Here is a 13,455-nt window from a genome sequence, read left to right as displayed (position 1 = left end):
TCTCCTTTTATGCCTAACCAAGGGACCTGAGCTTATTCAACAGATCTCTCTCCACTCCACAGAACTGGCCTGCCAATGACAGGTGTCCCTTCACATAAATTAGCCTTGAATAGCACTTCTACTAATTCATATGGCAAGCTCAGGACACCAATGTGTCTTTCGTTCTAGTGTAGGCACTGTCAAGTATGTGTGTGTGTTTGTGTGTGTGTGTGTGTGTGGACATCTGTGAGGTTCATTTCATTCAAAACAATAACAAATATATAAATGAGGTTATTAAATAACAGGCCAGTTTGCTTAAGGCATTAGGTACTGTACTACCTAATCAGATGCTCTGCTATCTGACCAACAGCAGCTTGAACACGTTTGCGACTACGGGTTTACTGCAACCGTGGTTCATCAGGCATCCATTCTGATGCTGGACGTGCTCTGGTCATCTGTTGGGGAAACATGGCTAGACAAACACTATATGGGGGCAGCAGTGGCCTACTGGTTAGCGCTTCGGACTTGTAACCGAAGGGTTGCCGGTTCGAACCCCGACCAGTAGGCACGGCTGAAGTGCCCTTGAGCAAGGCACCTAACCCCTCACTGCTCCCCGAGTGCTGCTGTTGTTGCAGGCAGCTCACTGCACCGGGATTAGTGTGTCCTCACTGTGTGTTTCACTAATTCACGGATTGGGATAAATGCAGAGACCAAATTTCCCTCACGGGATCAAAAGAGTATACTTAAATATATATATTTTAGGCTGAGGACTGTAATGGTCAGTTGTTTAAGGTGTATCCAGAGGTCTTACCGGTATTGCCTGCGCATGAGCAACGTCTAGAATTCAATGTCTGTGTCATTTATGAAAACTGTCGGGCCCTGCTTAGTGTGTGCTGGAATGTTTGATGCCACGTTGCATCCAGTGTTCTAAGAATGTTGGTCAATCACAATAACAGAGTTGCCATACACTGTCTCGTATCTTACTAAGAATATAAAATGCAACTGGTGTATTTTCAACAACATTAAAAAAAACTCACTGCTTTGCAGATAATGGACAAAAGTCAAGAATCTCATACACAACATTCAGTATTTTAGCCTGGCAAATGAGAAGAATGATGATAATGACAATAAGACTGTAGATAAGAATATAATAATGATATTGCGGTGATTCTTGGCACTCTATAGCAGCAGCAAATTTCGGAATAGATAATAACAAATAAAAACTAAACACAGACGGACATCAGGGCAGGGGGCACCAGCGTCTGTCTGTCATCTGGCCTCCTCTCCGTCTGGTGCCTGCAGCGTGTCCAGACTCCCACGGCTCACAGTCTAAAGCCCCTGGGAGAGTGAGCAGGACGCGGTCATGGTCCCCAGTCTCCCGTTCACCAGCACTGTTTTAGTGGCCACAGGCACCTAGAGCAGAGGCATGGCATCAGACCTCTCTGGACAGGAGTTGGCAAACTGCTGCTTACCACAACCGTTGCTATTGATTAGTTACCCAATAAACACTTTTGAAGCCTTTTTGTAGCCCATTCTCACCTAACACACTAGTATCTTTTGTATACAATTTTAAAATATCCACTGTATTTTTATATCATAATGGAAGATTATTTCCCATATCATTTCCATATCAGGAGTGAAGTAGACTGCTTAGTGCAAAGTGTGCTTGCCCAGCAGTACTAGATAATGAGATTACAGATAATGGAACTCTCTTGAAAGGGTCTATAAAGAATGTTGATTAGACATGTGCTGCCATCCCCGATAACAACTACCGGTATCTAAGCTAGTGTTGGATAGTTAGCTAATAACACTTTACAAGCACACTCCAAATCCAAGAGTTAGCTTTGTAATGATGTCCAGCTATGGAGCTCCTATTGTCCACAAAGGGTTCCTCTAGTGAAATGTTTTATTATCTATATAGTGCATACATATATACTGTAGAAGAGGAAGAGCTGTATACTGTAATTGTCATGCAGACTGCAGATAGACACTCACCCTCTTCAGACCTTTGGCCCCAGCCCCAGAGCGAATGGCATCCAGTAGAGCCTCTCGGGTCTGTTCTGGGTTCCCCACTGACGGCAGCACCACCCGGGGGGGAGGGGGGGCAGCTGTGGGCGGAGGAGGGGGTGGGGGGGTAGCTGTGGGCACAGGTGCGGGAGCTGACGGAAGTGAGGTGTGTTGAAGAGTAGAGGTCTGGTTCTGACAGCCACTTGCTGACTCTGTAGCTCTGAAGCGGTCGAGCTCCCTGGCTGCCCCTGACCTTGTCTGTGGACACAAGGACAGTCAGACCAACTCGACCTCTAAGGAGGCACGGACACCAGTCTCAGTCACAACAAGTCAAATTTCACATCTAATCAAACTAAGCTTGTTTTCTGTCTTTTGAGGATTTGTGAAGTATGTTATTCTCTGAATAAAAATATGCCATCTGGTGATGGTTTGTCAGATATTACAGACAGCGATAAGTCAGACTGTATTTTCAATCAGATCAGCCATTATAATTGTGGTGTTTATAGGTTTATAGGTTATGTGTGGTGGGGCTAGTGTAGGTTATGTGTGGTGGTGATGTAGGTCATGTGTGGTGGGGCTAGTGTAGGTTATGTGTGGTGGTGATGTAGGTTATGTGTGGTGGTGATGTAGGTTATGTGTGGTGGTGGGGCTAGTGTAGGTTATGTGTGGTGGTGATGTAGGTTCTGTGTAGTGGGGCTAATGTAGGTTATGTGTAGTGGTGATGTAGGTTATGTGTGGTGGGGCTAGTGTAGGTTATGTGTGGTGGTGGGGCTAGTGTAGGTTATGTGTAGTGGTGATGTAGGTTATCGTGTAGTGGTGATGTAGGTTATGTGTGGTGGTGGGGCTAGTGTAGGTTATGTGTGGTGGTGATGTAGGTTATGTGTAGTGGTGATGTAGGTTATGTGTGGTGGTGGGGCTAGTGTAGGTTATGTGTAGTGGTGATGTAGGTTATGTGTAGTGGTGATGTAGGTTATGTGTGGTGGTGGGGCTAGTGTAGGTTATGTGTGGTGGTGGGGCTAGTGTATGTTATGTGTGGTGGTGGGGCTAGTGTAGGTTATGTGTTGCTGTGAGTAGGCTAGTGTACTGTAGTTGTGAGTGTCGAGGCTGCACCTTCTTGAGTCGGTTGGAGTTGTTGGCCCTGATGGCGGAGAGGAGGGCGGACTGGGTGTTCTCCTCCTCCACCAGGGCGGGCTTCTTCAGGCCACTCCCAGCCGACGCCTCGTTCACCTGCTCGACAAGAGGAAAACACAGGTGTGTGAACTCAACTTCATGCTACACCACAGAAATGCAACTATACCACAGAACATTAAAGGAGCTATGAGTACAATTCTGTAGGATTTGAGTTTGTGATGATGCTCTTCCATTGACTCAGTATTGAGGTACTAAGTACTCTTAAGTACAATCCAAACAGGGAGACAGAGAGCTGAGTCGTTTTTTTGACAATGAAGTCAAAATGGTTATTTCGTTAAATGATGCTGCCAATTAAATTCTTTCTGTGTGTTTTGAACAAACACAATGCCCCTTTAAAGATAGATAGATAGATACTTTATTGATCCCCAGGGGAAATTCAAGAATGTAAATGTAAATTTAAATGTAAATGGATGCAATTAACTTGTGCATATGTATGACAATAAATGTACATTGTCAATCCATACACTTTTACATACTGTACAACGCCAAATCAGAAAAAGTTGGGACGTTGTGTAAAATGCACATAAAAACAGAATGTGATAATATACAAGTCTTGTATACCCATATTTAGCAGAAAAAAACGAGATAGACAACATATCAAATGTTGAAAAGTAAAATGTTGACCATTTCATGAATATGATAGTCATAGTCAAAATATATAAATATATTAATATTTATTTTTAATTTATTTTTATTTTTAATATATTTTTATAAATATATTATAATTTATTTATAATATTTATTAATAATTATATAAATTATACTAAATTCTGTAATTGAGTATCAAACTGTGCTCATAGACCATGACTAAGACGTTTTCGTGAGCCCATACAATGATTTTCTTTACAGAAACAGGTCTGGTTTTAATGCAATGCCATCTGAGGTCCAAAAGACCACGGCAATCCAATATAGTTTATCAGCTCTATCCCTTGTTTGCAAAGATTTCTCTGGATTCTCTGAATATTTTAATGATATGTACTGTACATGATGAACTCCCCAAATACTTCACAATTTCATGGGCATGCGGCATTAAAATTACATTGTTTCATGATTTGTCCACACAGCTTTACACAGAGTGATGAATACCTGTACATCTTTACTTTTAAGAGACTCTGCCTCTCTGGGATGCTCTTTTTCATACCCAATCGTGTTGCCAGTTACCCTAATTAGTTGTGAAACATTCTTCCTTTTGTTTTCTTTATCATCACAACTTTCCCAGCATTTTGTTACGTTTGCATTTTGTTAAGTTTTTTTTGCTGGTATCAAATTCAAAATTAACATATTTTTCATGAAATAGTCAAATTTGTCATTTTTAACATGTGATATCTTGTCTGTGTTCTTTTGTTCAGCTACATTTGCAGATTATTACATTGTGTTTTTATTCACATTTTACTAAGCGTCCCACTCCCAACATTTTCTGATTTGGCACTGCAGAAAAGCGGTGTAAAGTAAATTGCAAGGCAACTGTAACTGTAGGTGTATTCCACAGGTAACTGTGCAGCAGGTGCCTATCTGTGCTTACCCTCTTGAGGCGATCCTTGTTGTCTCCTGACTGGATGGCCTGCATCAGCGAGCTGTGCAGAGACGTATCCTTCTCCACGGACTTCTGGATCACCGGCCGGAACTTCTTCACCGGCCCGAATGGGCTCACCTGGTTGGGCTCAGCCAGAACTCCAGGGGCCGCCCAGGGCTCTGGGTTCTGATCCGGCTGGGCAGAGGATGAGTTGTGAGTCGCACTGGATCTGTTAGTAGCCTCATGGGTGGTTAGCTTTGCCTTGCTGTTGACCACCCCTGAGTTCACATCAGATACCGTCCCTGCACCTTCCTTAAGAAGACGTGGCGGCTCAACTGAAGTCTGCTTGTTGAAGGTATGACTCTTGTAGGCCTGCGGGCCTTTCAGAGCGGTCCAGCTGGGAACAGAACCGTTCTCCTTCGATACCCCCCCCTGGGATGAGCCACTGGATTCCTTAATTGTAACGCTGGTAAAAGAGGCCGTGGTGGCCGTTCGTACCTCTATAAAAGGTTTCTGGGCTGGAGGCTCAGGCTGCTCCTGAATGCCGTCTACTCTGGCCGCAGGCCGCACGGTGAGCTTATTGCTGAGGGCCGTGGCCATGTACTGACTGGACGTCCGCCTCTGGGGCTTCAGGAAGGACAGGTCTCTGGGGTCCTGGACGCTCGGCGTGGCCCTCTGGGCTGGACCCGTGGGCTCTGAGCTGGGAGGCCTGCTCTCCGGACCCTGGGAGGCCTGGCTGCCACCCTTGGCTGTGGAGGAATGGTTTATCCCAGAGACAGTGCTCCAGGCCGCTGTCTCTGCCTGACGCTTGTCGGCAGGTTTACTCGTGGCCCCGCCTGGGGCCGGCGGAGGGATGACTATTGTTTTGGTTGTTGTTGTTGTTGTTGCTTTTGTTGTTGCTTTTGTGGCAGTCGTGGCTTCCTGCTTGTCTGTGGATGTCCAGAAGGTTTTGGCTTTCTCGCGCAGCGGCACGGCTTCCTCCTTCTCACCCTGTGCCACAGGTGTGCCCACGCACTGTCGCACACCATGCCCCTTGACCATGTTGCCCTGCTCATCGATCTTGATGGCGCCGAGGGTGAGCGAGCCCTGGGTCTGTGAGCTGCTAGACACGGCGGCTTCCTCCTTCTCACCCTGTGCCACAGGTGTGCCCACGCACTGTTGCACACCATGCCCCTTGACCATGTTGCCCCGCTCATCGATCTTGATGGCGCCGTGGGTGAGCGAGCCCTGGTTCTGTGAGCTGCTAGGCATGGCAACTTTGGTCGGGACGATGGTGAATGTCTTGGTGCCGAAACGGGAGGCTGGCATCTGGGTGATCTTGCTGCGCTCCAGAGCCCTAGGGGGCACTCTATTGCTCTGGCTACCACCAACAGGCTGAGCCTTCGCAGGAGCCACCACTGAGCTGTTCTTGGCAGAAGGAGGCTTGGTCCCTGTTGCTGAGCCCACTGCTTTACTCTCACGGAGAGGTGGCTCAGATTTCAGCGTCTTGTCTTTTGAGTCTGGGGCCGGCTGCTTGACCTCCTGTGTGCTCCTGGAGCCCTTCACCTCCACTGACACACGTGGCTGCAATGCAGGCTCCGGCCACAAGGTGGCGTTGTTGTTCTTGTTCTGACTGTTGGACAGCTGTATGTCCAACACCTCACCGATGGTTGTCACGGGTACCAAGTCGACAACAGACACAGGGATCACGTCATCAGCTTCAGAGGGACACTCACTGCTCTGGTTCATTTCTAACAGACCACAATGTAAAGCACAAACACATTACATTAGAAATTAAAACACATAAGCAGCCTACATTAGAACTATTAATTTGTGAAAAAAACGTCAAATTGCAATAATTGGTAAATTAAACTGTATATAAAAATAAGTAAATAAAAAGTCTGTAAGTAAACTGAAAAAGAAGCAGTCAAGTGCCGAGAACACTGTCCATATGTAATCACTTGTTCCTTTATGGTCCAGAGCTTTACCTGCAAGTTCTGCATCAAGATCAGCCAGTGTCAGCTGCAGCTGAGCCATCAGCTTGGGGTCCTCCTCATAGCTGTCCTTTATTTTGCCTGACTGACCCTTCCGGTACAAGTCTTGACTGTTTCACAGAGGGAAAAAAACAGGTCAGTTACATGTGCATGACTCGGGACTATTGCTCCCTGTCTTTACACTATTCACTATACAGCCTAACGAGAATGATCATGCATGTAGTGTTCACTCTGTGATCTAAAACAGTATTAATGAACTGACTTCATTCACATCAGATGTGGAGATCTGCAGATGCAGATTGGAGACTTACTACAAAGGACTACTGATATGCTGTTAATGTACTGTATGATTTTTTTTTGGTGGATGATGTTTTTGTGGTAACACTATCACTGTTCTTGTTGGTTTGTGGTATTTTGTGGTGACACTATCACTGTTCTGGTTGGTGTATGGTGTTTTGTGGTGACACTATCACTGTTCTTGTTGGTTTATGATGATTTGTGGTGACACTATCACTGTTCTTGTTAGTTAGCGTAACATGGCACACCTGGTACTGGAGTTCCAGGTGGCGCATCCCTCGTCGCTGTCGCTGGAGAGGTCACGCGGGGCTCGGGGTGGCGTGAGGTCAGAGGGCGAGCTCAGGGGGCACGACTCCTCTGCGTAGCCCTGATCGGCGAAGCTCCCACTGCCACTGCTTACTGAGCCCGTCTCCGCAGAGTCCACTGGAACCTCAGCACCCCCTGTTGGACGAGCTGAGTGCAGCCACGCTGGAGCAGCACAGGGGACAAACACCATCAGCAAGCCACCACTAGCATCTCAGCCACCACTAGCACTACCATCCACATGTTCATCATTATCATCATCACTAGAACTATTTCATTAGTCCCATCTTATCTTTCTGAACTAAAGGATTAGCAAACATGACAATTATTATAGATCATGCACTAATTGCAATTGGGTACTTTTGTTTTTACTTTTTACTTTACAAAATATGTATTTTCATTGTGTGTGTGTCTGTCTCTCTTTTTCTCTCTGTGTGTGTGTGTGTGTGTGTGTGTGGTTAATGATAAAAATGAAGACAGAGTGGAAAGGAAAGGTAACAGAAGAAAGTAAGATATTACACAAATCATAATTATAAAGAAATAAAAAGCAAACATATCACTCACAGAGTAAAAGCTAAAGCTAAACAAATTCCCCCAACACTGCATTATAAATATTATGGAGTGTTGGTCCAAAAGCAGCTACCTTCCTAAAAGCATGCAAAACCTTTAGTCCAGTTGGCACTGATAACGGATTCACAAGGTGTTCAGACTCAAACCACAGAACCACAAAGTGCATCGTCTGGACTATTAGTGGGTACTTCAAGTGTGATCATCTGTCCCTCACATGACTATGTTCCATGAGAATTTATTTGAACTTTGCATTGTTTTGTTAAGTGTGTCTATAAGTGTGAAAACATTGAAAATGTTTCCTGAATAAGGGCTTAGTGTAATATATAGTCTATCTCTGTTGGTCTCCTGCATCTCCTGGTACCTTATGTGACACTGTCATCCCAACATAAGCTCCTGAGGCAGCCCAGCCCTCCCCATACAGAGAGAAAAACACACAATCCTGATAACATTATGGGCCAAGGTGCGAAGATACTGAACTTTATTGGCCAAAACCAGATTCAATTTAAAAAACTACTCCACACAGAATGAGTGAAAATACTTTAAAAACAAAGTGCAAAAAAATATTTTTTGTAGGCAATCCGCATGCATAGGATCACAAACCTACATTCTCCCAACATACAGGCTTTGGTAGGATTTCTGACTCATGGTGACTTCTACCTGACTGATGCATTATGTGCTGGAAAAGACTACATTGGGACATAATGACACCTGCAGTCCATGTTTACAGTTATACTGTGACACAGGCTCCACCACAACAACGTCATAGGAGAGTAGAATCCCCCTGATGAACATACTGTATCTCAATTCTGACAGACTCAAATAATGCAAACCACTAACGCACGCATGCAAGTGAGAGACCTAATAAATGTCCTTAGGAACTAATAATATGAAAACATTGAACTTAACACAGTAAAATGAAACTACTTTGCAAATAAAACTGCTCTTCCAGACTTAACTGCTGGACAGAACAGGAAAAGAAACATATTTTTGTCCTTCTTAATGTTTTGTAGGTGATTTATACATTCATGTAAACATCATGAAAACATGTTTAGTTACCAAGCCAAAGGACTTTGCATGCGTGACTTTCGAGTGCTTCAAAAGCAGCTCTGAGAACAGGTCTGAACTCAAAGACAGTTAATTATCTCATTCACAAACATAAACACAAAAGAAACCCCTGTCCTAACAATTATATCACCATACGTTACCTTCCCTGCACCAACCAACGACCCAACATTTATCACCATTAAGACAGAGATTCCTCTGCTGATGTGATCCCACTATGCAGTTTATTTGTTCAGAAAGACACTTCCGAAGGCTCTCTATAACACTCCTCTCCATATTGCCAGGTATTGCCTAGGACATACAGCTTCACATGAGCAGAGTACACCTGACCAAGGCACTGTAAAGACTGACATTTACAAATGTTCACATCAAAACCAGGAGACACAGGGTCAACAAGGTCAAATGTTCACATGACAACCAGAAGGACAAACAGGGTAAAAGGTCAAAGGTGGAGGTCAGTTGAGATGACAGCTTGGAGAAGTTGGAGTTGCAGCAGCAGGAGAAGGTGGCTTCTGAAGGCCACTAAGGCGGACAGGTGCAGAGGAGCAGAGGAGGAGGGAGCAGGATGGAGGGAGCAGAAAGAAGAAGAAGAAGAGGAGGACAGGAGTCTGTTTTTTTTTATCCTGTTCACCGGCGACTCGAACGCAAGGAGACAGGGGCACAGCAGTACACTGTAGAGGAGAGAGGGAGAGGTGGATGTGGAGAGATGAAGGAGAGAGAGAGAGAGAGAGAGAGAGAGAAAGAGAGAGAGAGGGAGGAATAACAATGCAAGAGTCAGTGGTAGAGATGGAGAGCATTAGATGGAGGCGTGCGAGAGAGAGTGGAAGAGAGCAAGAGAGAGAGAGAGCGAGAGAGAGATAGAGAAAGAGAGAGAGCAAAGCAAGAAACCATTAAGAGGCATTGAGAACAATTAAGAAACAAATAAGAAAGAGAGGAACAGAAGGGAGGGAACTTTCAAGCACTCTCATGCTTCTGCTTAAAGAACAGAAAGATGCCCTCTAGTGGCTGAAAGTCTTTACTACAACTTATCTTATAACGACATACATTAAAGCAACACCAAAGCACTTTTCCTCTGCCGCACGTACGCTATTTGTTTATCCAGCACCGGCTTTGCAAATAATGATGTCCACAAACAAGGTAGAGTATGTTGCATGATTTTATGAAAGTATGATGTATTGCGACATCAGAAGCAAGTCAAATTTGTAGTTTCTTATGTCTCATTCCATCGAACTACAGATACGCTACCCGATCTGGCAAACTTGCATAGTGCGGTTATAGCCAATAGATTGTCACGAGGCGAATGCAGAAGTGCCGTTCACCCTGTTATGAGTTGATGAACCACTGAAACGATTTTGGAAACATTATTTTAAGGTACAAAAAAACTCTTTGGTGTTGCTTTCAACAGGGTCATAGTGGGGTTAAGGCCTAGTTCTACAAGTTGATGTCCTTCTTTGTAAGATCACATATTGAGCCACACTGACGTAAGCCATTTTAAACTATAGTTTGGAAGTGCAGTTACTGGTAAAAGCAGCAATATTATTAGTATCGAGACTTCAGGAGCTATTTTTTGGCTGGTTAAATGTTCAATGCAAATTGAATCTTAATTTATTGTTAATTTAATGCATTGCCGAATACTATAACTATGAGTACAGTAGAGTAATGTATTTGATATAATTAGTTAATAGCAGCAGAAGGTTGCTGCACAAACTCAAACAAGCACAAATGAGCTGATGCACACACAGTGCATCTACACACACAGATTCATTTAGACAAAATCCCATGAGCAGACAGACATACAACCATAGACACCAAGACACACAAACCTACTATGAGCACATGGGCACATACTGACATGCACACGAACATAGCAGTAGACTAGACACAATTAGACAAACGTTAAAGACTTAATTTCCATCTGATGCCACTGATTTGATTACACGCGTTAGGCAGAATTGAAGAATTGAGTAGCATCCCTCTTCACAGGGATGGAGAGAAAGAAACACAATGATTGGATTAGTCCAGAAAATGATGCAAAAGATAAACGAACAGCAGCAGCCTCTGGAAGAAACTTCTCTAGCGGAGACTCCTGCCAGAGATGACCCGCTATGGGCAGACACAGGTAGGGAGGAGGTGGAGACGGATGGATGGAGATGGATGGAGGAGAGCGAGTGTGTGGGTGGAGGAGGTGGAGGAGAGCGAGTGTGTGGGTGGAGGAGAGCAAGTGTGTGGGTGGAGGAGGTGGAGGAGAGCAAGTGTGTGGGTGGAGGAGGTGGAGGAGAGCGAGTGTGTGAGCGAGTGTGTGGGTGGAGGAGGTGGAGGAGAGCAAGTGTGTGAATAGAGGAGGTGGAGGAGAGCGAGTGTGTGGGTGGAGGAGGTGGAGGAGAGCGAGTGTGTGGGTGGAGGAGAGCAAGTGTGTGGGTGGAGGAGGTGGAGGAGAGCAAGTGTGTGGGTGGAGGAGGGAGGTGGAGTGTGAGTGAGTGTGGGTGGAGGAGAGCGAGTGTGTGAATAGGAGGTGGAGGAGAGCGAGTGTGTGGGTGGAGGAGGGAGGTGGAGTGTGAGTGTGTGGGTGGAGGAGAGCAAGTGTGTGGGTGGAGGAGGGAGGTGGAGTGTGAGTGTGTGGGTGGAGGAGGTGGAGTGTGAGTGTGTGGGTGGAGGAGGGAGGTGGAGTGTGAGTGAGTGGGTGGAGGAGAGCGAGTGTGTGAATAGAGGAGGTGGAGGAGAGTGAGTGTGTGGGTGGAGGAGGGAGGTGGAGTGTGAGTGAGTGGGTGGAGGAGAGCGAGTGTGTGGGTGGAGGAGGTGGAGAGCAAGTGTGGGTAGAGGAGGTGGAGGAGAGCAAGTGTGTGGGTGGAGGAGGGAGGGAGGTGGAGGAGAGTGAGTGTGTGGGTGGAGGAGGGAGGTGGAGTGTGAGTGAGTGGGTGGAGGAGGAGGTGGAGGAGAGCGAGTGTGTGGGTGGAGAGGAGGTGGAGTGTGAGTGTGTGGGTGGAGGAGAGCAAGTGTGTGGGTGGAGGAGGTGGAGGGAGAGCGAGTGTGTGGGTGGAGGAGGGAGGTGGAGTGTGAGTGAGTGGGTGGAGGAGAGCGAGTGTGTGGGTGGAGGAGGTGGAGGAGAGCAAGTGTGTGGGTGGAGGAGGTGGAGGAGAGCAAGTGTGTGGGTGGAGGAGGGAGGTGGAGTGTGAGTGTGTGGGTGGAGGAGGGAGGTGGAGTGTGAGTGAGTGGGTGGAGGAGAGCAAGTGTGTGGGTGGAGGAGGGAGGTGGAGTGTGAGTGAGTGGGTGGAGGAGGTGGAGACGGATGGAGGAGATGGAAAAAAGGCCAGCAGTAAGCAAGCGTGAGGAGTGGAGAGTCAAAATGATTGAGTATTAGAAGGTTTCGGGTGACGGTTATTGGGAAAGAGGACAGGTCCCCATATGTGTGTACAATCCAAACTCAAAATCAAGGATTGTCCATTTATAAATCTGACCGTGATCACTACAAACCGAGACTCTGATAGCAAGTCTCCTTGAAAGAGATCTAGCAGATAAATGCCACATCTCTCCCACAGCTCACTGATGAGTGATCAGTGATGCAGTCCACCCATTCGGTTTCACAGAACATGGCTGTTGTTTAAGGCTCAGTACACCATGTTTACATCACAATTTTTCTTTTTGTAGCACATACACTAAACCGACAGCTGGATGGGCGCAATTTGCAATTTGTTTGGCAAAATTAATCAATTAATTAAAATCACTGCTGCACCTTTAACTAGCCTCCAGCTAATGCTATATATCCCACCTCCTACAGTTTGATTAGCGCTTTGTAGTTGTCATGGAAACCTCGTTCAGGTTCAAATCAATCAATGCGAGTGTGGGACCTACAGTGTTGTGGCATATCTGTGAAGCTGTCTGGTGATGCATTGTGGGAGTTGCGGTCTATGAGGGCTGGGCTGGCGGAGGCCGCCTGTGACGTCTGGTCTCCTAGCGATGTCCGTCGGGGCTTGACTGGCACCTGTCGCCCCACGTCTGGCAGAGAGGAGAGAGGGTGACTGAGAGGTCAGATTGCGGGAGAGTAGGATTTCCTTGGAGGAAAGGAAGGATGACTTTTTACTTCTAGGATATAGCACTTTTCAGAACTGGAGAGGGACCCGCTTAGAGCCTGACTGACCATCATCCAGTGTTTTTTGCTTTCACCTGAGGGAGAGCTAGCCTAGCATGTAGCAGAAAGGCTTTTACCTAACTGAGGTATTATCCTTATTACAATGTATTTACATAATTACTGTCACTAGCTACTTCATGAACATGTACTTTATTACAAATTACTAACTACGACCCTAAACCTGAACTTTAACCAAATACTAAACCCATGATTCAATAGCCTTAGGTCCAATGGCTTTAGATCCAATGGGCTTTAGATCCAATGGGCTTTAGATCCAATGGCTTTAGATCCAATGGGCTTTAGATCCGGTGGCTTTAGATCTAATGGGCTTTAGATCCGATGGGCATTAGAACCGATGGCTTTAAGGCCAACACCTACTGATGCGTGTCAAGTGATGCCAGAGTTTAGAACTCCATCGCTTTTAACAGAGCGAA

General features: G+C 45.9%; 1 protein-coding gene across 1 annotated transcript in view; it reads right to left on the bottom strand.

The window, feature by feature from the left end:
• Positions 1 to 646: 646 nt before the first annotated feature.
• The window catches only part of cobl (cordon-bleu WH2 repeat protein), a 31,838-nt gene continuing 19,029 nt past the window's right edge, over positions 647 to 13,455 (bottom strand). The window contains exons 11-17 of the mRNA XM_048260682.1: positions 12,745 to 12,888; positions 7,209 to 7,428; positions 6,658 to 6,773; positions 4,700 to 6,420; positions 3,097 to 3,213; positions 1,975 to 2,244; positions 647 to 1,392 (exon numbers count right to left, since the gene is read on the bottom strand). Coding sequence (XP_048116639.1) covers positions 1,309 to 1,392; positions 1,975 to 2,244; positions 3,097 to 3,213; positions 4,700 to 6,420; positions 6,658 to 6,773; positions 7,209 to 7,428; positions 12,745 to 12,888 — 2,672 coding nt within the window. The 3' untranslated portion in view covers positions 647 to 1,308. The remainder of the gene's footprint in view (positions 1,393 to 1,974; positions 2,245 to 3,096; positions 3,214 to 4,699; positions 6,421 to 6,657; positions 6,774 to 7,208; positions 7,429 to 12,744; positions 12,889 to 13,455) is intronic.

Source organism: Alosa alosa, chromosome 13, assembly GCF_017589495.1.
Source record: "Alosa alosa isolate M-15738 ecotype Scorff River chromosome 13, AALO_Geno_1.1, whole genome shotgun sequence".
NCBI lineage: Eukaryota > Metazoa > Chordata > Actinopteri > Clupeiformes > Clupeidae > Alosa > Alosa alosa.
Note: the sequence above shows the minus strand (reverse complement) of the source record. Positions and strands in the feature narration are given on the sequence as shown.